Here is a 22,037-nt window from a genome sequence, read left to right as displayed (position 1 = left end):
AGTTATGTTGAAAACATCATTTATCGCCATCCATTATTTAATGGAGATGATAATATCGCCTTTTACATAATGACACCCATTGAGACTGACGAAGATGTCAAGTCGATGTTTCAATGTCATATAACATTATCTCAATTACCCACCATTGAGATATCTGTTCGTCTAGTCGAAAATCTTGAAGAACAAGCGACTCACAATGAAAATCTTGAAGAACAACCGACTCACAATGAAAATCTCTGTTATCCAACGGAATCTGTATAGTCACACAAGTACGGAATGAGTCAAGCCATTGACGAAGAACCGACTCAAAATAATGAACATTTCATACCAAATGAAGAGGTAGGCGAGAATAGTGAGGATGATCTTGAGGAGGTTCGATTTGAAGATCTATTTGGTGTTAGTGATGACGATGGCAATGAAGGCATCTTCGACATACCGACCGTTGCACTAAGAGCGCAACCAATTAGTTTGTACAACCCACATGTGCACATGCAAAACATAAGTTTGGATGATGCTGAACCAATCTCCGTTTTCGGAAGTTTCATACCAACTCACAATGCTGACGAAATAGAGGAGGACATCGAGTATGAAAATAAGGAAGAGTGTGTTCTGGCGTTGCAACAATGGCATATAAAACGTAGTCTAAATTTTTCTGTGGTTAGATCTGACAATGTACGTTTTGTCATCAAATGTAGAAATTCAACATGCAATTTCAAATGCAGGGTCTCTTTGCGTGAGGGCAACTCAAGGTGGAGAGTTGGTAAGTTTGGTGGGCCTCATACGTGCACAACCACTTCCATGTCACAAGACCATACAAAACTCAGTTCGGAAATGATTAGTAAGAGCATAATGGAGCTTGTAAATCGGGACGCTTCCATTAAGGTGAAGGTTATCATCGCTCATGTTGCTGAGAAATACAGGTATAACATATCCTACAAAAAGGCATGGATTGCAAAGTGTAAGACAATTGAGTCGTTGTATGGAAATTGGGAGACATCTTACAGCGATCTGCCGCAGTGGATACTAGTAATGAAAACATATCTACCAGGTACCATTATAGAATTGCAATCCTTACCTGTGATTTCAAATGATGGTTCACACTTGGGTGACCAAAGGATATTTCATCGTCTGTTTTGGGCGTTTCGACCATGTATACGTGGTTTCGCATATTGTAAACCTATTGTGCAGGTTGATGGAACATGATTGTATGGCAAGTACAGATGGACTCTGTTGATGGCTGTTGTGCAAGATGGGAACGGGAACATATTTCCGATAGCGTTCGCATTGGTTGAAAGTGAGACAAAGGAAGCTTGGAGTTTCTTTCTTAAGAATTTAAGAATACACGTTACTCCCCAAGCAAATCTGTGTCTAATGTTAGACAGACATGAATCGATAAAGAGTGCATATAACAATTCGGAAAATGGATGGCAGTATCCTCCATCATCACACGTCTATTGCATTAGTCACATCGCGCAAAATTTCATGCGCGAGATTAAAGACAAGGATCTACGCAAACTAGTTGTTAACATGGGTTATGCGTTAACAAAGGCGAAATTTAACTACTATCGGGGGGAAATCCGAAGAACAAACAACGACGCTTTATCATGGATAGACAACATCCCTCGGGAGAAGTGGGCAAGGGCATTTGACGAAGGGCAACGTTGCGGTCACATGATAACTAACCTAGCAGAAGCAATGAACTCGGTGCTAAAAGAAACCCGAAACCGTCCAATCACTGCATTGGTCAAATCTACGTATTATCGATTAGGATCACTATTTGGTAGAAGAGGCCATCAATGGACAAAAATGTTAGCCTCTGGGCAGGTTTCCATTGATAACTGCAACAAGGGGATGGCTGAGGAAGTCATCAAAGCTAACACACATAACGTCATGCAGCTCGATCGCGAGAGATTTTATTTCATGATCCAAGAGAAGATTAATCATAACGACGGTCGACCAACCGGAACATTCAACGTTGATCTGAGGAAACAACACTGTGATTGTGGGAAATTTCAGGCATTTCACTTACCTTGCTCCCATGTAATCGCAGCATGTTCGAGCATACGCTAGGACTTCTTCATTCACATTCCAGAAATCTTCAAAATTCTTAGCGTGTTCAAGGTCTATAAGGAGAGTTTCCTAGGACTTCCCCATGAGGAGAATTGGCCACAATATGAAGGATTTACTCTTTTCCACGACTCTATGAGAAGGAGGAAGAAATGGTGTTGTTTGGGCACCATTTCTTCCTCCTTCTCATAGAGTCGTCATGGCAAAGAATAAATCCTTCATATTATGGCAAATTCTCCTCTTGGGGAAGTCATAGGAAACTCTCCGTATAGACCTTGAAGACGTTAAGAATTTTGAAGACGTCTGGAATGTGAATGGAGTAGTACTGGTGTATGCTCGAACATGTTGCGATTACATGGGAGCAAGGTAAGTGAAATGCCTAAAATTTCCCACAATCGCAATGTTGTTTCTTCAGATCAACACTGAATGTTCCGGTTGGTCGACCGTCATTATGATTAATCTTCTCTTGGACCATGAAATAGAATCTCTCGCGATTAAACTGCATGACGTTATGCGTGTTAGCTTTCATGACTTCCTCAATCATCCCCTTGTTGCAGTTATCAGTGAAAACTTGTCCAGGGGCTAACATTTTTGTCCATTGATGACCTCTTCTACCAAATAGTGATCCTAATCGGTAGTACGTAGATTTGACCAATGTAGTGATTGGAAGGTTTCAGATTTCTTTGAGCACCGAGTTCATTGCTTCTGCCAGATTAGTTGTCATATGACCCCAGTGTTGCCCTCCGTCAAATGCCCTTGCCCATTTCTCCCGAGGGATGTTGTCTATCCATGATATTGCGTCATTGTTTGTTCTTCGGATTTCGCCTCTGTCAACGCATAACCCATGTTAACAACTATTTTGCGCAGATCCTTGTCTTTAATCTTGCGCATGAAGTTTTACGCGATGTGTCTAATGCAATAGACGTGTGATGACGGAGGATACTGTCATCCATTTTCCAGATTGTTATATTCACTCTTTATCGATTCATGCTTGTCTGATATTAGACGCAGATTTGCTTAGGGAGTAACGTGTATTCTTAAATTCTTAAGAAAGAAACTCCAAGCTTCCTTTGTCTCACTTTCAACCAATGCGAACGCTATCGGAAAAGTGTTCATGTTCTCATCCTATGCCACAGCCATCTACAGAGTCCCTCTGTACTTGTCATACAACCATGTTCCATCAACCTGCACAATAGGTTTACAATACGCGAAACCACGTATACATGGTCGAAACGCTCAAAAAAGACGATGAAATATCCTTTGGTCACCCAAGTGTGAACCATCATTTGAAATCACAGGTAAGGATTGCAATTCTATAATGGTATCTGGTAGATATGTTTTTCATTACCAGTATCCACTACGGCAGATCGTTGTAAGATGTCTCCCAGTTTTCATACAGCGACTCAATTATCTTACACTTTGCAATCCATGCCTTTTTGTAGGATATGATATACCTGTATTTCTCAGCAACATGAGCGATGATCACCTTTACCTTAAGAGAAGCATCCCGATTTACAAGCTCCATTATGCTCTTACTAATCATTTTTTAACTTAGTTTTGTATGGTCTTGTGACATGGAAGTGGTTGTGTACGTATGAGGCCCACCAGACTTACCAACTCTCCACCTTGAGTTGCCCTTACGCAAAGAGACCCTGCATTTGAAATTGCATGTTGAATTTCTACATTTGATGACATAACGTACATTGTCAGATTTAGTCACAGAAAAATCTAGACTATGTTTTATATGCCATTGTTGCAACGCCAGAACACACTCTTCCTTATTTTCATACTCGATGCCCTCCTCTATTTCGTCAGCATAATGACTTGGTATGAAACTTCCGAAAACGGAGATTGGTTCAGCATCATCCAAACTTATATTTTGCATGTGCACAGGTGGGTTGTACAAACTAATTGGTTGCGCTCTTAGTGCAACGACCGGTGTGTCGAAGATGTCTTCATTGCCATCGTCATCGCTAACACCAAATAGATCTTCAAATCGAACCTCTTCAAGATCATCCTCGCTATTCTCGCCCACCTCTTCATTTGGTATGAAAGGGTCATTATTTTGAGTCGGCTCTTCGTCAATGGCTTGACTCATTCCGTACTCATGTGATTGTATAAATTGCGTTGGATAACTGAGATTTTTATTGTGAGTCGGTTGTTCTTCAAGATTTTCATTGTGAGTCGATTTTTCTTCAAGATTTTCGACTAGACGAACATATATCTCAATGGTGGGTAATTGAGAAAATGTTATATGACATTGAAACATCGACTTGACATCTTCGTCAGTCTCAATGGGTGTCATTATGTAAAAGACGATATTATCGTCTCCATTAATTAATGGATGGCGATAAATGATGTCTTCAACACAACTTTGTACCTTTTTTTCAATACGGTCTTTTAGATGATGGAAATCAGAGTTGATGTGGATTTTGAACAAATGCAAATTCGTATTGCAAAATGAGAATCCCTCATTTGCATCTATGAAAAGGGATCCGTTGGAATGGATAGACACAATTAAATTTCTTTGAGCCACGACTGTAGGTTATTTGGTTTGATGAAGGAGATATAAATGTAGTAGATTTGGTTTGATGAGAATGAATGAAGATATGAATAATATTTGGTTTGATGAATGAGATATGAATGTAAAATATTTGATTTGATGAAAATAAGTCAAGATATTAATGTAGTAGATTTGGTTTGATGGGAATGAATGAAGATATGAATGCAATTTATAGTCAACAAAACAAATTCCTAGTAAACCAAATCCTAAAGAAATATCACATGCAACTCGTCCTTCAATTGGAAGAGAGAGAAAACGTGAAAACCCTAGATTTATAAGCTCGCCCATTCATTGGATGAGTCATAATCCTAGAAGAATAAGCTCGCCCATTCATTGGACGAGGCAACATGTTACATGGCTAAGCTCGTTATTCCATTGGACGAGGCAACACGTTACATGGCTAAGCTCGTCATTCCATTGGACGAGGCAACACGTTACAAGGGTTAGCTCGGCCATCAAAGGGGCGAGTCTGCACGCATGCAATTTTGCAGTGAAATTTCCAATCAACATGGGAATCGTTCTTGCAGAGATTCCTTGCAAATTCAACACATAAATTTTTTGCATGCATTCCCTTATTAGTCCAATCAACTTATACAATTCTCACCTATATATTTAATATTTTTTACCACTATAAATAAACCATTCCTCTACAATTCTTTCTCATCTTCTTCCTTCAATTTCTATTTCACAAATATTTAGTCTCTTCAAATATTTACTCTCTTCAAATATTCACTCTCTTCTATTCCAAAATGTCTTTGTTGTGGATGGGCGAATCACACCGTGGGACGACGACGAAGATTGCCGAATACATAAGTCTCTTTCAAATCTATTTCACAAATTTAATAGGTAAATATCACATTAAATATTTATTACCATTTTTATTTGAATTTCAGGAAGACAGTAAGTTCCGGGTCCATTCACATACATGCATTCAACCAAGTGCGATTATAATACTATATTTGGAACTAGCCGATTTTGCATATGTAGCCAAGATAGCAAGTCTAAAAGTAGATTCTAAATTAATTGTTGCATTGTTAGAGAGATGGAGACCCGAGACGCATACATTTCATTTACCAACGGGTGAATGTACTATCACACTAGAGGATGTGAGTATGTTACTCGGTCTCCGAATTAATGGTAAAGTTGTTAATGGCCCAACAAACGTAATCAATGATGTTTACATGGAGAATTTGGGCGTCGAACCAAGAGCTTCAGATAAAATAGGGGCTTCTGTCAAAATTGTTTGGTTAGAAGCCCTATTAACACAACTGAAAAATAACCCTAACCCGACCGAGGCGGAAAATATTCTTCATTCAAAAGTTTATATTTTACTTTTAATTGCTACTTTTTTAATGTCAGATAAGAGTCACAATTTATTGCATTCTTCTTGGTTACCTTTAGTAGGAGACCTAGAAAAATATAACACATACAGTTGGGGTTCTGCTTGTCTGGCGACACTATATAGACATATGTGCAAGGCAACCCATAAAGGAGTCAAGAGCATAGAAAGTTGTGTTGTATTACCAACTCTATGGGCATTCACACGCATACCCTTGTTAGCCCCAGTTAGTAACGAGGTTCCGTCACATCCTTATGCATTAAGGTACTGTTTTTCATTTAAATGCAATTTATATTTCTAAAAATTAATTATACGTCGCTTTAAGATATTTTTTTTAATATGCAAGATGGTGCAAACGAGGTATGAATTACGGAAATAATCCTCGTCATCATCTACGGAGGTATCGTGTTGCAATTGAACACACAGAAGAAAACGATGTAAGAATGATTAATTATAATATTCAACTTATCTAAATTTATTTTATACATTTTAATAGTTATATTTCTTTTAATAGTTTATATGGAGGTCGTACATATAATATCCAGTGTCTGATTAGAGTGACATCCGAGTTTGGAGTGCAACGACATATATAGTACGTTTCTTTACCGTTGAGATGCATCAGACGGATCGGGTCAAACTACAATTTGGATTTGAACAACAAATATCGTCTCAGCCAAGGTGTCTAAGTGAACATCATACTATGACTATGGTTCAAGCTTGGGACAAACATTGGCAAGATTTAAACAAAGAAGAGCTAGAAGAATGGAAAAGGAGAAGGCATTTGGTGTTACAAGGTAACTCGGTAATTGGTGAGTCTAAATCGGGTAGAGAATACATGAATTAGTTTTTATCAATTCCTTTTATGCACGTTGTTCCAACACAAATTTTGACTGATCCCCGTCAACATGTAGCTTCTTCAACCCAACAAACAACATCACCCTCACATCAAGACATTCCCCCCACATACACATCCACATTTGGGGCTCAACCATCATCATCAGCTCAACAAACTTATCAACACACCCAGACCACCCAACAACACACCATTTATTCCACCTCAACCCAACACCATAATCCCCAAACTCCATTCCCTCAAACAAACTACTTTTACAACCAACAATATCAACAACAATCCAACGTACGCCCACCCATACAATACACTCCAATTCTTCAACCCAACTTTGAATACTCGAACCCTCATTCTCGACCCCAAACATTTAACACCACATTCGCACAACTCACTCCTACATACAACCCTGATGATGATGTCTACTATCCTCCTATCCAACACACCCAACCCAGCACCTACACACAACTCACACATTCACTACCCAACTTTGACATCACTAATGACCATCTAATGAATATGCCTTATTTTCGCATTCAAGAACTCGACGATATAGATATGCCTCCAAACACATCACAACAACATCAAAGTCAACATCAAGATCAACAACAAGAGGCCCATGAAGAATTGTCTTCGGACTCATCTCCGTCTCCCGCAAGACAAAGACAAGAAGACTGGGCAAGAAAAAATGCAAAAAAGTTGACACAAGCTGTGGAACAGACAACCACTATAAATAAAATGTATTTCTTCCATTATATCAATAAAATAATTATTAATCATTACAATTCATTATATGTCTCATTATAATATTTATAGTTGTATTATTAATTTTTTTTTAAAAATTATTTCTATTATTAATATTTTAAAAAAAGAATATTAAAAAACTATTATTAGTATTTTACAAAAAAATTATTATTATTTAAAAAAAAATTATTTTTATTATTTAAATATACAAAATAATTAGAAAACTATTTAATAATAATTTTAATAAGGTTATTTAATTATATAATAGTATTTAAAATAATAAAAAATAACTCTCTTTCATTAGTTCGGCCAACCAATGACCGAGCCTACTCATCAGTGTCAGCGCTTCATCCTCTCGCTCATTCATTGGACGAGGCCAAAAAGAAAAATGGGACATTCTAGAAAATTTTTTTTAGAATGGGACATTGTGGAAATTAAATTTCAACTTTTGGGTACCGTGGGCAAAAAGTATTTTTGGAATGTATCACATACTTTTATTTTGTACGCGATGTTTCATACTATTCACTCTAATAATTCCGATGTGGGACTCAAAACATGAGACCATTTAAGTGTCACTCTCAAACATAACACGACACCATTTAAGTTTAGTCTGGAAAAAGTAATGGAAGAGAAGACCATGCAGTTGTTTATGTGAGTTGAAGATTGTAATTCTGGCTTGATGAGAATGAAGTAAAATTCAAAAACTATGGTACTGGTTTGGTGACTGGGCTATTTTACTACTGTAATCTTAAGTTGAAATATAGTAGTTAGAATAAATATAAAAGATTGAACAAAATTTGTAGTACTTTACCCCGAAAAGGGGTTTGAAAATAGTTTTCAACCAGCAATAGACGTGCCTCAGTTAGAATCTCACTAGTTGTTTCATTGCCCCAAGTGCAAAGACAATCAAATATTTCTGCGAACAATAACATTATAGTAGTAAAAAGAATCCAGTCCTCAAACCAGTATCAAAGTTCTTGAATTTTACTTCCGTATAATCCAGCCACATGTTGACAATCTTCAACTCGCAAGGCAAAATATTATACTGCAAGCAACTTATCCGGCTACTTGATCTCTTTAGTTTCTCAACGCATTTACAATGATAATTTTTTCATATACACAAGTAACAAAATATTCAAGACCAAACTAAAGATAGACTTCCTAGCTACATATACTCTCAGTTGCATACAATGAAAATTTTGTCGAAGAGTGATAAAGGTGCATACAGTGAAAATTTAACCAAAGAGTGATAGCCCTTCTCAATTCTCAATTTATATTGTGACTCAATACAATATACAAAAATAACCCTCAATGAAGAGGGCTATTATATTTTGTCGTATTATATTTAACTCATTGCGATGCATACTCCTATTATATTAAAAAAAATGTCACTCATAATATTTGCAGTTTGTAAAACTATTTGTCTTAAATTGAAAATAGTAAAGATAAAAAACATTCCCATAGAAATAACATGGACGAAGTAGTTTCATCTTGACCCATAATATATTTTGTTCTAATGACAAAAATTGGCACAAAGACAATGGCTTCACTAAAGTTAATAACTAAAGTATACCCATTTAGTGACAATGGAATTTCAACACAAACATAGCACATGAATAAGAACTCACCTTAAAACAGAAGAGCACATGAATAAGAACTCACCTTGCAACAGAGGAGATGTATTGAGCTAAACGATTATTCCATCTTTTATTTAAGGAAGTATTTAAAGACCGCATCATTTTCTTGATCAAAATCTACCATGTCTTTGGCATGCAAAAGAATCCTGTAGAAGACAGAGGCTTTACTTTAGTGTGTCGCAAAACAACAGGTTATTAAGCATACATTTATACAAACTTGGCCACTGTCGAGCATCTTAAGATTAGAATTCCATTTCAGTTAGTTTGTTACAACTGTAGAATCCAGTTCCACAAGTTTATATATAAACACTTTCTTCAATTGTAATATGCATTCTAAAAAGTGGAATACATAATCAATGTCAATTTATCTCTCAAATGCCTTTCAATTTGATCCTCTCTCTAAATCAGTTTAACAATGCCTCAACGAGTTGCACTTGTTAATGGCCGAAATTAAAATAACATACCAATCCTACACAATGCCTCAACGAGTTGCACTTGTTAAAGGCGAAAGAATAGTTCGCTACAGGAGTGTTCGCGGTGCGGTTTGGACGGTTTTGACGATAAAAATCATCCGAACCGCAAGAGAAAAAAGCATGCGGTTCGGTTTGGTTTGGTTGACTTTTATAAATAAAACCAAAACAATGCGGTTTGGATTGGTTCGGTTGGTTCGGTTTTTTACAATATTTTTATTGAGTTATACATACACCTATAGAGAACAACGTAACTTTGTATTTAGTCATTCATACATTACTAAATAACATACAAACTTATCATATTTAGACAAAAACTTCGCATTCAATATACACAAAATTAGATTAGACAAAAATGGAATAAAAAACATATATATAATAATAGAATAAAATAATATCAAAGACATTATAATAAAACATAAAAAACATATGAGAAGAGAGATTAGAAAAGATGAAAAAAAGGACATATGAGATGCGGGCGATAAAAACGTAATTGAAAGAGAAAATAGTAACATAAAAGATAAAAAAGAAAGAACATAAGAGATGAAATATTAGAGTAGAAAAAGGGAAACGTACATGGTAAAGAAAATGAGAAGAATGTGCAATACTATTGGGAGAGATTTAAGAAGGTTGAAATTGAAATTCCAAGTGTGAGCAAGAGAAAATCGTTTTTAATTGTAAGGTTAAGGCATACTAAATTTGAGTTTTGGATTGGACGTGGGATAATTGAAGTTTGAGTTGTAACATAATACGGTTTGATTTAGTTCGGTTTGAAAAATACAAACCACAAACCAAACCAAATCATGCAGTTTTGTTAGAGAATGACCCAAACAGATCCGAACCAAATACGGTTTTTTGCGATTTTAGTTTGGTTTGGTTTAATTTGCAATTTTCTATTGGGTTGGTTTGGTTTTGAACACCCCTAGTTCGCTATATCATCACCACAGGGCTTCGTGATTCTAAAAGATAGCGATCTTTTCATTTTATACATTATCATCTTAGTTTTTTTAATGCATTAGGCGATGTGGGACTACATTAAAATACACACTCATTTTAACTCTACCTTTTCCACCCTCTACGATGAATAAACATATGAAACTTTCATTGGAAATTCTTTGGAAGACAAAGATAGCGTTAATAGAATCGTGAAGAACGGGTCTAGGATAAGCTGGCGACTATATATATCCTAATCTGAAGCTAATCTAACACATTTATATGATCTAGTGTCTTACAATATTCATCCATACATTGACATGAAAATAACGGGGACAATTAGTTTCATCTTGACCCAAAAGAAATATTGTTCCGATGAAAACATTAACACAAAGAAAATGGTGTCACTAAATTTATTAACTAAAAATTCAATCTAGCAACAATCGAATATCAACACAAATATAGAAGATGAAACAACATGAATAAGAACTCACACCATCAATTGAATTTTTTTCTTAATAGAAAAGGTTCTTGTCTCTGAAAATTACTCCGCAAGAATCTGATACGTTAACCAAACCCTCCTTTGTGTCGTAAACGTGACTCGTGTTTCCAATTTTCTTCCTAAAAAATTAGGTATCACGTGGACAGTTATGTATTCTATTTTATATTGTTATATAATTGGGTAACTAGACTTATGGATTTTCGATAGTCGAACTACTGACCATGTATGCTCTACTTTAAACATGTTTTCTACATATAAAATGATAATAAGGCAATATCATAAATTTTAAGTGAAGTCCATCATGTTTCTGTATCAAAATTGGCAAGAGATTTTGCATATGTTACAACTGAGCTTTTACTTGTGTTTGCTTCGGTTAAGAAATGTTTATCTGCTTTCATTCATTTGTATCAATTTGTTTCACTCATTTTCATCACTACATAATGAACATTTCATTTGGTCATTATCTTTTTCATGACATTTTCCCTATGAATCATGCATCTCTTTACCTATAGCTTATAATTTCACTTTTAAAAAAAAATCAATTAAAGTGTTTGGTTTGAAATTAAGAGTTTGGATTTATCACTTCAACTTCATTCATTACCTCATCCATTAATTCATTCATACACCTGATTTGCATATATAATTTTGGTTTTATTAAAAGCAAGTTTCAATTCATGCATCACTTTTATGAGTCATTCCTTTTCATGGCATACCATTTGTTTTGAGATTTTTTTGTTATAGGAAATCATGGTTTCAAATCCATATATCCAAACATGTCATGATAAAAGTTTGAAGTCGGCCTAGTTGTAACAACCTAATTGGAACTGAATTCTAATGTTGGGATGCTCGACAGTGGCTCAATTTGTATACTACTTTTCCTTAATCATCCCGGCGGGACGTCGTTTATATTTTTATTTGAAATAGATAATGACATGCATTGAATCAATGGAAATTCATATGAATTCAAACATAAGTATTGCATAATACATAACAAACATCTCTTTTACGACTGATCTATTCCCTAACCAAGTATTTTGGTCAATAGTCCTCACAAAGTTTATCTTCCATTTCATATCTCCAGCAAACAAACTCTCGATCATACAACTGGTCTCATCACATTTCATCTAGTTCCTCCTTAAAGGACAAATTTTTTGTTCTTTATATTTAATCTTCTTCTACATCGAATGTTCGAAAGCTATCGTCATTCGTACGTTCAGGTTTAAGATGATTAAATAGTGACAACTATCATACCAAAAAAAATTCCCTATTTATTTTCATTTTCATTTGGCTTATAACCTTGGATCCATCTACATACATTGACCCTAATCATTCATTTGTAGGATCATTCATCTGAAATTGCATTCACATGTATAATCATTGATTCAAATGATTCCTATTACTTATGATATAATATATTGAATCATGCCAAGGATGCTATTAATCTTCAAGGATTAGGATTTTCTTGACTTGGTGCACTTTTGAAACAAACTTGTGGGACCATTGTGCTATAGTTAATTCTTTTGGTCAAAGTCAATCGTGATTGTTGATTTTTCTTGACCTAAGTGTTGGGATCCCTAATTTTGGTCAAGACACAGTGATGATGTTGGTACATATCACGAACAACAGAATTTGGAAGTTATTCACACAAGGTTGACTTTTTGTCAACAAAGTCAACCATGGAAGGTTGACTTTTTGTTACCCAAGTCATTTTGATAATTCACCGTTGATTCTTTCGGAAGCATTTTAAGTTTAATGGGTTGAAGCATGGAGGTGAGGATTTTGGATTCAAATTCAACAAAGGAGCAAAAATTCAAATTTTCAAATTATGTAAGATGGAAGAAAAATGTTCTATTTACTTAAACCATAAGCAATTAACATTTTGAAGTGTTGGGTAGCTGAAACAGAAGGTTATAACTTTGTTTCAGGGATAAAATATTTTTGGTGATGATTTCATTGACGTTTTGGGGTTAGAGAAGATGAAAATCGTGCTGAAATTTTCAGAAAAACAACTTTTTAATAACGCCTTCGTGCATGATTTTGATCATAACTTTCAACTCGTAAATCGTTTTGGGGCGGGGTTTGAAGCGTTGGGTAGCTGAAACAGAGGACTATAGCTTTGTTTCAGGTATAAAATATTTTTAACGATTTTATCAATGGTCGGTAGCAGGTGGAAAGAAGTGTATGATGTGACGAATATGAATGAGGTCCGTATTGACAAATTATTTGATGTGTTGTGAATGATTGGGAGGGTGTGTTTGATTGTATTGATGGTAGTCCAGAAATGTGGATTATGTTATGCATGGTTGCAATTGTGTGATCGATTGTGGATCACTAAATATTATTATAATTGTTGTGTTAATTGTATTATTACTATATCATGCATTCATTGTTGATAAGTTAAAGAAGATAAGTCATAGATCCGAAGGGGGGTGAAAGACTTATTTGAAACTCAGAAGGGGGAGTTTGGGATTCCGTATGGGGAATCGAGTACGTATGATGAACCATTGATGAGAATTGGTACCAAATTCATCGTGTAATATTGTCGGATCTGCATTGTAATTATGTTGTACTTTTTCATTTGTTATGGTAAGAATGTGATTGTGAATGAATGTGATTTGGATGTATAAAGACTACTCTCTTAATTATTATACACCGTTTATTATATGACTGAATTTCTCACCCTCTTTTGTGTTTGTTGTGACTGTGTTTCCTCAAAGTACATACAATCAGGACCCAAGTAATTGGAGATTCACCTCATGTTGTTATCGGTCGAGTTTACTATGGGAGTTTCTCTGATACATAACACCGGAGAACAAATTGTTTTCTTTATGTTATTCTGTTACGTAACTTTTAATTTAAAGTAGTTATTGAACCACTTTTAATGTGAATGATTTGTTGAGATTATGGATGTCATACTTTTGTTTAATTTCGTTATTTAGACTATATTTTTTATTAAATATCGTTATTTAGACTATATTTTTTATTAAATGAAGTAACATTCAGACTTCTTGAATTGTAAAATGACATCCTACTTGGATAGAATTATATTTTATTTATTAATTATTGAGTAGGGAAATAAGGCGTTACACAAATCAATATATTCAAATTAGTCCATTTAATTCAAAAGCATAACAAAAATTAAAAGATACTAAAAAAATCAATATATTCAAATTAGTTTTCTTTTAACTTGGATAATCAATAATCAATCATTATTAAAATTAAAATTGGCATAACTCATCCTTACAAGATCAGCCTATAAAAAAATGAGTGTCACTTTAAATAAACCTTTTTAAACTCTATATGTAATTAGCGTGAGACTTAGGATTTTCCCGATAATAATCAATAACTTCATAATAAATATGACACAAACAAAATGGGACTTTAGCGAGATACTGTAGAGGTAAGAATGTGAAGGCGGTTAAGTTCAATAGTTCACTTAGCAACAGAGAGATATAGGTGTTAATATTACAAGGAATTAATCTCATGTTTAAAAAAATGCAAAGATTAAACCACAACAACAATTTGAAAGATCTGCATATCCACCTAGCAAACATCTATGGTGTTGAATGTTGTTCATGTTGTCTTTTTTCCATTTTTAAATTGTATCTCATAATACTTTGATAAGTTAGCTACAATTGAGTATGCTTGATTTTATGTTTACATTACCACTTTAATAATTGCATCAGTTCTTGAAATAAAGTATTTCTTCTAAATATATACACAACAGCTCCCCTCATGTATAAGGGAAAACCTTAGGCTACTAAATATATTATGCCTAAGTCTATCTTCATACTCTCTCCAGAGAGTCTATGATTCAAAACACTTATAAACTCAATTAGGAGGGTCTATCTTCATACTCTCTCCAGAGAGTCTATGATTCAAAACATTTATAAACTCAATTAGGAGGGGCTGAGTCTATGATTCAAAACATTTAAAAACTCAATTAGGAGGGGCTGCGCGAACGCAAGCCCCCACAGCAACAAATTATGATGTAGACTCCACCACTTGGGTAGACCTTAGACTAACACCCCTCTTAAGTGCAATGGAGGTCACTAGCCTAGGCCATGGGCCTTTATGATCACCCATTGACCCCATCCAGGTAAGTATGTTGCAATGTATCACATACTTTTATTTTATACTTGATGTTTCATACTATTCACTTTAATAATTCTGATGTGGGACTCACAAAACACGAGACCATTGAAGTGTCACTCTAAAAGATAACACAAGACCATTGAAGTTTTTAGTCTGGAAAAAGTAGTGAAAGAGAAAACCAAACAGTTGTTTGGGACTGTTTGTGGGAGTTGAAGATTGTAAATGTGGCTTGATGAGAATGAAGTAAAATTCAAAAACTATGGTACTCGTTTGGTTTGGTGACTGGGCTATTTTACTACTGTAATCTTAAGTTGCAATATAGTACTTAAAATAAATTTTAAAGGATAGAACAAAATTTGTAGGACTTTACCCTTAAGAGGGGGTTTGAATATAGTTTTCAACCAGTAATAGACGTGCCTCGGTTAGAATCTCACTAGCTGTTTCATTGCCACAAGCGCAAAGACAAGCAAATATTTACATCGAGCAATAACATTATAGTAGTAAAAAGAATCCAGTCTCCAAACCAGTACCAAAGTTCTTCAATTTTACTTCCTTCTAATTCAGCCACATGCTGACAATCTTCAACTCGCAAAACAAAATATTATACTGCAAGCAACTTATCCAGCTACTTCATCTCTTTAATTTCTCAGTGCATTTACAATGGTAATTTTTCATATACACAAATGACAAAATATTCAAGACCAAACTATACTAGCTTCAGATACTTTCAGTTGCATATAGTGGAAATTTGGCTGAAGAGTGATAAACCCTTCTCAAGTGCATACAGTGAAAATTTAACCAAAGAGTGATAGCCCTTCTCAATTCTCAATTTATATTGCGACTCAATACAGTATATACAACAATAACCCTCAATGAATAGGGCTATTGTATTAAAAATTTGTCCTATTATATTAAACTCATTGTGATGCATACTCCTATTATATTAAAAAATATTGTCACTCATAATATTGCAGTTTGTAAAATTATTGTCTAAAATTGAAAATAGTAAAAATAAAAATCATTCGGCCAAACATTCACACGAAAATAACATGGACGAAGTAGTTTCATCTTGACCCATAATATATTTTGTTCTAATGACAAAAATTGGCACAAAGACAATGGCTTCATTAAACTTAATAACTAAAGCATACCCATTTAGTGATAACTGAATTTCAACACAAACATAGCACATGAATAAGAACTCACCTTGCAACGAAGAGCACATGAATAAGAACTCTATATTCCATCTTTTATTTAAGCAAGTATTTAAAGACGACACCATTTTCTTGATCAAAATCCCCCATGACTTTAGCATGCAAAAGAATCCTGTAGAAGACAGGCTTTACTTTAGTGTGCTGACGCAAAGCAACAGGTTATTAGGCATACATTGTATACAAACTGAGTCATTGTCGAGCATCTTAAAATTAGAATTCTGTTTCAATTAGTTTCTTTCAACTGGGCCGACCCAGCACTCATAGTTAGAATTCAGCTCCACAAGTTAGATGATAACAAGTTTATATATAAACACTTTCTTCCGTTTTAATATGCATTCTGAAAAGTTGAATACATACATAATCAATGTCAATTTATCTCTCAAATTCCTTTCAATTTGACCCTCTCTCTGATTCAGTTTCACAATGCCTCCACAAGCTGCGCTTGTTAATGGCCAAGATCCTAGACAAAATTCATACTACAAGCATCCTGCAAAAAAGCTTAACGCAAAAGGTTAGTGAAATTCAGAAAGGTATGAAAAGGAAAAATTATTAAATATACTTGAACTAAAATTGCAGAGCCCTCAATGAAGAGGACTCTTCCAAAAACTTGCGCATGCCGCTAAATGTGATGCTGACACGGTATTCTTTAGTAAAAGGCGAAAGAATAGTTCGCTATGTCATCGTCACACGGCTTCGTGATTCTAAAGAGTAGAGGTCCTTTCATTTTATACGTGATCAGCTTAGTTTTTATAATGCATTAGACGATGTGGTACTGCATTCAAATACGCACTCATTTGACCTCTAACTTTTCCACCCTCTACAATGAATAAACATATGAAGCTTTCATTGGAAAGTCTTTGGAAGACAAAGACAGTGTTGATAGAATCATGAAGAACGGGTCTAGGATAAGCTAGCGACTATATATATCCTAACCCGAAGCTAATCTAACACATTTATATGATCCAGTGTCTTACAATATTCGTCCATACATTGACATGAAAATAACGGGGGCAATTAGTTTCATCTTGACCCAAAAGAAATATTGTTCCGATGACAACATCAACACAAAGACAGTGGTGTCACTAAATTTAATAACTAAAAATTCAATCCGGCAACAATCGAATATCAATGCAAATATAGAAGATGAAACAACATGAATAAGAACTCACCTTACCATCAATTGGATTTTTTCCTCAATAGAAAAGGTTCTTGTGTCTGAAAATTACTCCGCAAGAATCTGGCACATTAACCAAACCCTCCTTCGTGCTGTAAACGAGACTCGTGTTGATGCCTTTGAACTCCAAGTACAGTTATGGATTCTCTTCCTAAAAAATAGGTATCGTGTGGACAGTAGTTGACAACTAGCTTAGCTCACTCATCAGCTCTTCAGAGCTCAATTGAAAGTGCAGATGTCAGTGTATATCAAACTGCTTGTAAACAGAAGAAATACATTCAAACAAGTCAAAACTCATAGGCGGCAAAGGAAATGATGCAGGGAACAAATGCACATGTAATTCGTAGGTGAAAATAAACATCATAGAATAAATAAAACAGTGAACAAGTCGGGATTATACGCACATAGTAGTTTTATTTGAATATAAAATGAACTGCAGAGAACAATCGGTTTTTTATCTTCACTAACACTCAGATATGGTAGAACTTTATGTGCTTCCAGATATAGGCAAATATGGTTGGTTTAAGTTCAAAAGATATAGAACTCTAAATGCCAATTGTGTGGTAAAGAGCTATAAATTAATATATGAGAATTTCAATTTTTATTTAGTAAAGCCATAGCAGAAATTTCTAGTGAAGTGCATCTCACTGACTCTATTGTCTTAATTGATGTTTCTGATTGGCAAGAGATTCTGCATATGTTGCAACTGAGCTCTTACTTGTGTTTGTTTTTTAATTTCTTTGTTGGTCTAAAATTATTCTGCATATGTTGCAACTGAGATTGTGTAGTTTTATTCTCATTCTGCTTCAGTTGGTCTAAATTTGACTTTTGAGGCCACTATGTTTAGTTTCTTTCAATGAAACATGTTTAAAAATAGCTTTGTCAAACTACCGAAAAAACTCCCTAGTACTAGCCAACCATGATTTTGATTTTTAAAGGTAATGAGGAGGGTCTGCGAGAACGCAGTCCCCACAGCAACAAATTATGATGTAGGATCCACCACTTGGGTAGACCTTAGTCTAGCGCCCCTCCTAATTGCAACAGCTTCACTAAACATTCATAACATAAGTATTCTTCATTGCACAAGGTGATCAATTTAACTATTTCAAAGAAGAATATAAACGATGTCCCGTCAGGATGCTTGTATATAAACGCATTCTTCAGTTGTAATATGCATTTTGAAAAGTTGAATACATAATCAATCTTCACCGTCAATTTATCTCTCAAATTCATGCTGCACCTGTTAACGGCAGTAAACAAAACACACAACCTAAAGATCAAAAGCAGAATCCTGCTAACAATGATGTTTGGCAAAGAACATGTAAACTTAAACTAAGGTTGTAGAGCCCTCAATAAAGAGGACTCTTCCAAAAACTAGCGCATGCCGCTAAATGTGACATTGACACGGTATTCTTTAGTAAAAGGCGAAAGAATAGTTCGCTATGTCATTATCACACGGCTTCGTGAAAATTAGATGTAAAGGTCCTTTCATTTTATGTCTGATCGGCTTAGTTTTTTTAATGCACACAGACAATGTGGGACTTTAGTCAGCTACCCACTCATTTGCCCTCTACCTTTTCTACCCTCTACAATGAATAAACATACGAAGCTTTCATTGGAAGACAAAGACAGTGTTGATAGAATCCTGAAAGACAAGGGGTTTAGGATAAGCTGGCAACTATATAAATCCTGACCCGAAGCTAATCTGACACCTTTATATGATCCAGTGTATTACAACATCTGTCCAAACAAAGACATGAAAGTAACACGTACAACTTAGTTTCATCTTGAACCAAAAGATATATTGTTCTGATGACAACATTGGCACAAAACAATGGCTTCACTAAATTTAATAACTAAAATTCAATCCAGCAACAATTGAAATATAGAAGATGAAACAACATACTCACCTTGTCTCTGACACATTAACCAAACCCTCATTTGTGTCGTACACAAGACTCACGTCGATACCTTTGAACTCCAAGTACAGTTATGGATTCTCTTCATAAAAAATTAGGCATCATGTGGACATTAGTTGACAACTAGCTTAGCTCACTCATCAGCTCTTCAGAGCTCAATTGAAAGTGCAGAGGTCAGTGTATATCAAACTGCTTGTAAACAGAAGAAATACATTCAAATGAGTCAAAACTCATATGCGGCAAAGGAAGTGATGGAGGGAACAAACATCACGAACAAGTCAGGATTATAAGCTAGGTTTTTTATCTTCAGTGACAATGGTACCACTTTTTGTACTTTTTGCATACACTGATTGTGAATATAGCAAACATTGAATTGCATAAACTAACATCTCGAGAACACTAGTAATCAACAGATAACAACTCATTATCTTCCATAAATCAAGTCAACAATGGTCTATGAAGTTATTAAACACCTTATTTTGTACAATAATCATATAGTGATTTGATTATGATTTTCAAAGTCCAAAAAAATCGCTGCTCCGAAATGATTCCCAAAAAATCTAATCAGAAGGAAAAAAACTATATTTTTTGAGATGGGAATGATACTGTTTACCTTGCTTCAGAAAGAGAACATGGAAGATTCTTGTAGCTTCGCGCATCATATTAAAGTGCCTTTTCTATTTGTTGGTTTGGTGAAGTGTTTTACTATTTTCGTTTGTGAGTGGTGACTCGCCGGTTGCCACGTAGTAACTATGTTCAAAACAACAATGGGATAATATTGAATTGTGAGGCATGGAGAATTTTTTTTTTAAATAATCAGATTTTTTAAAAAAATTTCAAAAATATCCATTTTTTTCAAAAAATTACCAAAATGGGCAATTTTTGCCCTAGTTCTCTACATGGGCGCCACCCTAGTTGGCGCCTACCCTGGGTAGGGCAAGTCGCCACTAGGAGTGGCGCCTACCCTTAAATATTTTTTTTTTTCTTAATTTTTTTTTAAAAAAAAAAATTTTTTTTTTTTAAAAATAATTTTTTAATTTATGAATTTATATTTTTTATAAATTATATTAATTTATATTAACACATATATATAAATAAAATTATTTACAAGATATATATATATATATATATATATATATATATATATATATATATATATATATATATATATATATATATATATATATATATATATATATATATATATATATATATATATATATATTAATTTATATATATATTAATTTAATTTATAAGTAATTATTATTATTTAAAATTTTTTGGAAGAATTAGGGTTAATCATGTTAAGGTTAATTTATCAATTATAATTAGGGTTTATTGATCGGTTATAATTAGAGTTTGGTAGTTATGACCTAATTGAAACCCTAATTCCCCATAAGATTAATTAATCAAGTGCGACACTAATTAGGGTTAAGTAGACTGGTGTACAACCCAGATCTTTTCCTATAAATAAAGTGTTATTTCCTTGCATTTTCTTCACCACTATTTCCTATCACCTTCTCTATCAAGTTGAGTTCATGGCATCCCCAAGACCGTCGTCATGGCAGCGAACATCATCAAGGCGCCCGGATCCTGAACCAGTAATCTTAAAAAGGGATGGGCATGTTATTTTCTCGCCTTTGAAACCTCCAATGGAGATGAAATTTTGGAACATCCGTTCGTTGGACCAACTAAAAAGGTCCTTGATGTCTTGGTTAGAGGGAGATTACCAACCTGGTGAAGTCATCAGAAGGATTCAGAGGCTTAGAACAAGGTTCTCATTTGAAACTGGAGAAACGATACGTTGGTGGGTTGAAGTTGAAAGCGACATTGATTGCATCCAAATGATGCATGGATCAGACGACATAGTGTTAACTGTTGTAATTTCTTAGATTTTAATGGTTGTTTGTCATGTTGTTGTTGTATTTGTTATTGTTCTAGTACTTGTTCTTGTTTTAGTACTTGTTTTTGTTCCAGTATTTGTTTTTGTTTTTGTTTTAGTAATTGGTGTTGTAATGTTAGATGTTTGTGTTTGTTGTTCAAGTGTCATCTTCTATTTGGAATAAAAAGTAAACTTTAATTTAAAATGATTTTGGTACACAGATTTATGAATATGAAAACTAAGTTGTGGAACTAGATCCACGATATGGACATTTGTTCTTATTATGCCCTAGTTGTCTACATATGCTACACTTCCTCTGCATTTTCTCTGCGACGTCCATTTCAGTTCTAATGCGCCTGCTATTTGGGCGACCACTTTTATTCCGCCGCATCGATTCGTTGTGCCAAACAATTTCCCCGTCATACTCTGGCCAATACGCCTCCAATGCTACCACCGGAAAGGGATTGTCGTATACATTGAGCAATGTTGCAACTTTGTAGATTGGAGACACTAGCGATAATGCATCGAAGTGGCTGTGTGAACACGCTGCAATGACATGGGAACAAGGCATACGATAGGCCTGAAATTGACCACAGTCGCACCAACGGTCTGGTATTAGGACCCTATACTCTTGTCTGGGCAGCCCTTGGT

The 22,037-nt window shown here is 34.8% G+C and overlaps 2 protein-coding genes, 1 long non-coding RNA gene, 4 other non-coding genes and 1 pseudogene across 10 annotated transcripts; 2 read left to right on the top strand and 6 right to left on the bottom strand.

Annotated features, from left to right (window-relative positions):
• Positions 1–276: 276 nt before the first annotated feature.
• Positions 277–1,203, top strand: LOC127130709 (uncharacterized). Its single transcript, XM_051059676.1, has one exon. The coding sequence runs from the start codon at positions 277–279 to the stop codon at positions 1,201–1,203; it is 927 nt and encodes a 308-aa protein (XP_050915633.1).
• A 30-nt stretch (positions 1,204–1,233) lies between these two features.
• On the top strand, positions 1,234–2,070 carry LOC127130708 (uncharacterized). The gene has a single exon (XM_051059675.1). The coding sequence runs from the start codon at positions 1,234–1,236 to the stop codon at positions 2,068–2,070; it is 837 nt and encodes a 278-aa protein (XP_050915632.1).
• Positions 2,071–8,305: 6,235 nt separating this feature from the next.
• LOC127132886 (uncharacterized) lies at positions 8,306–8,464 on the bottom strand (annotated as a pseudogene).
• Positions 8,465–9,014: 550 nt separating this feature from the next.
• On the bottom strand, positions 9,015–20,288 carry LOC127126718 (uncharacterized). 4 transcript variants are annotated; one of them, XR_007805078.1, is made up of 7 exons: positions 20,118–20,288; positions 19,496–19,693; positions 19,280–19,325; positions 17,581–17,838; positions 16,769–16,898; positions 16,404–16,523; positions 9,015–9,343 (listed from the first exon to the last, which is right to left on the bottom strand). It is a non-coding gene; the product is annotated as an uncharacterized LOC127126718 (long non-coding RNA). The 4 variants fall into 4 exon arrangements; XR_007805074.1 differs by having other exon boundaries at positions 17,581–19,325; XR_007805076.1 differs by having other exon boundaries at positions 17,586–19,325.
• LOC127132881 (U1 spliceosomal RNA) lies at positions 15,049–15,209 on the bottom strand. Its single transcript, XR_007806886.1, has one exon. It is a non-coding gene; the product is annotated as a U1 spliceosomal RNA (small nuclear RNA).
• On the bottom strand, positions 15,511–15,661 carry LOC127132884 (U4 spliceosomal RNA). The gene has a single exon (XR_007806889.1). It is a non-coding gene; the product is annotated as a U4 spliceosomal RNA (small nuclear RNA).
• On the bottom strand, positions 16,988–17,104 carry LOC127132889 (U5 spliceosomal RNA). The gene has a single exon (XR_007806893.1). It is a non-coding gene; the product is annotated as a U5 spliceosomal RNA (small nuclear RNA).
• On the bottom strand, positions 18,930–19,046 carry LOC127132888 (U5 spliceosomal RNA). The gene has a single exon (XR_007806892.1). It is a non-coding gene; the product is annotated as a U5 spliceosomal RNA (small nuclear RNA).
• Positions 20,289–22,037: the final 1,749 nt, after the last annotated feature.

The sequence above is a fragment of the Lathyrus oleraceus genome, chromosome 3 (genome assembly GCF_024323335.1).
Source record: "Lathyrus oleraceus cultivar Zhongwan6 chromosome 3, CAAS_Psat_ZW6_1.0, whole genome shotgun sequence".
NCBI lineage: Eukaryota > Viridiplantae > Streptophyta > Magnoliopsida > Fabales > Fabaceae > Lathyrus > Lathyrus oleraceus.
Note: the sequence above shows the minus strand (reverse complement) of the source record. Positions and strands in the feature narration are given on the sequence as shown.

What these genes read in the sequence shown, in the direction of transcription:
- LOC127130708 (XM_051059675.1), top strand. Translation starts at nt 1,234, where the DNA reads ATGGCTGTTGTGCAAGATGGGAACGGGAACATATTTCCGATAGCGTTC.
- LOC127130709 (XM_051059676.1), top strand. Translation starts at nt 277, where the DNA reads ATGAGTCAAGCCATTGACGAAGAACCGACTCAAAATAATGAACATTTC.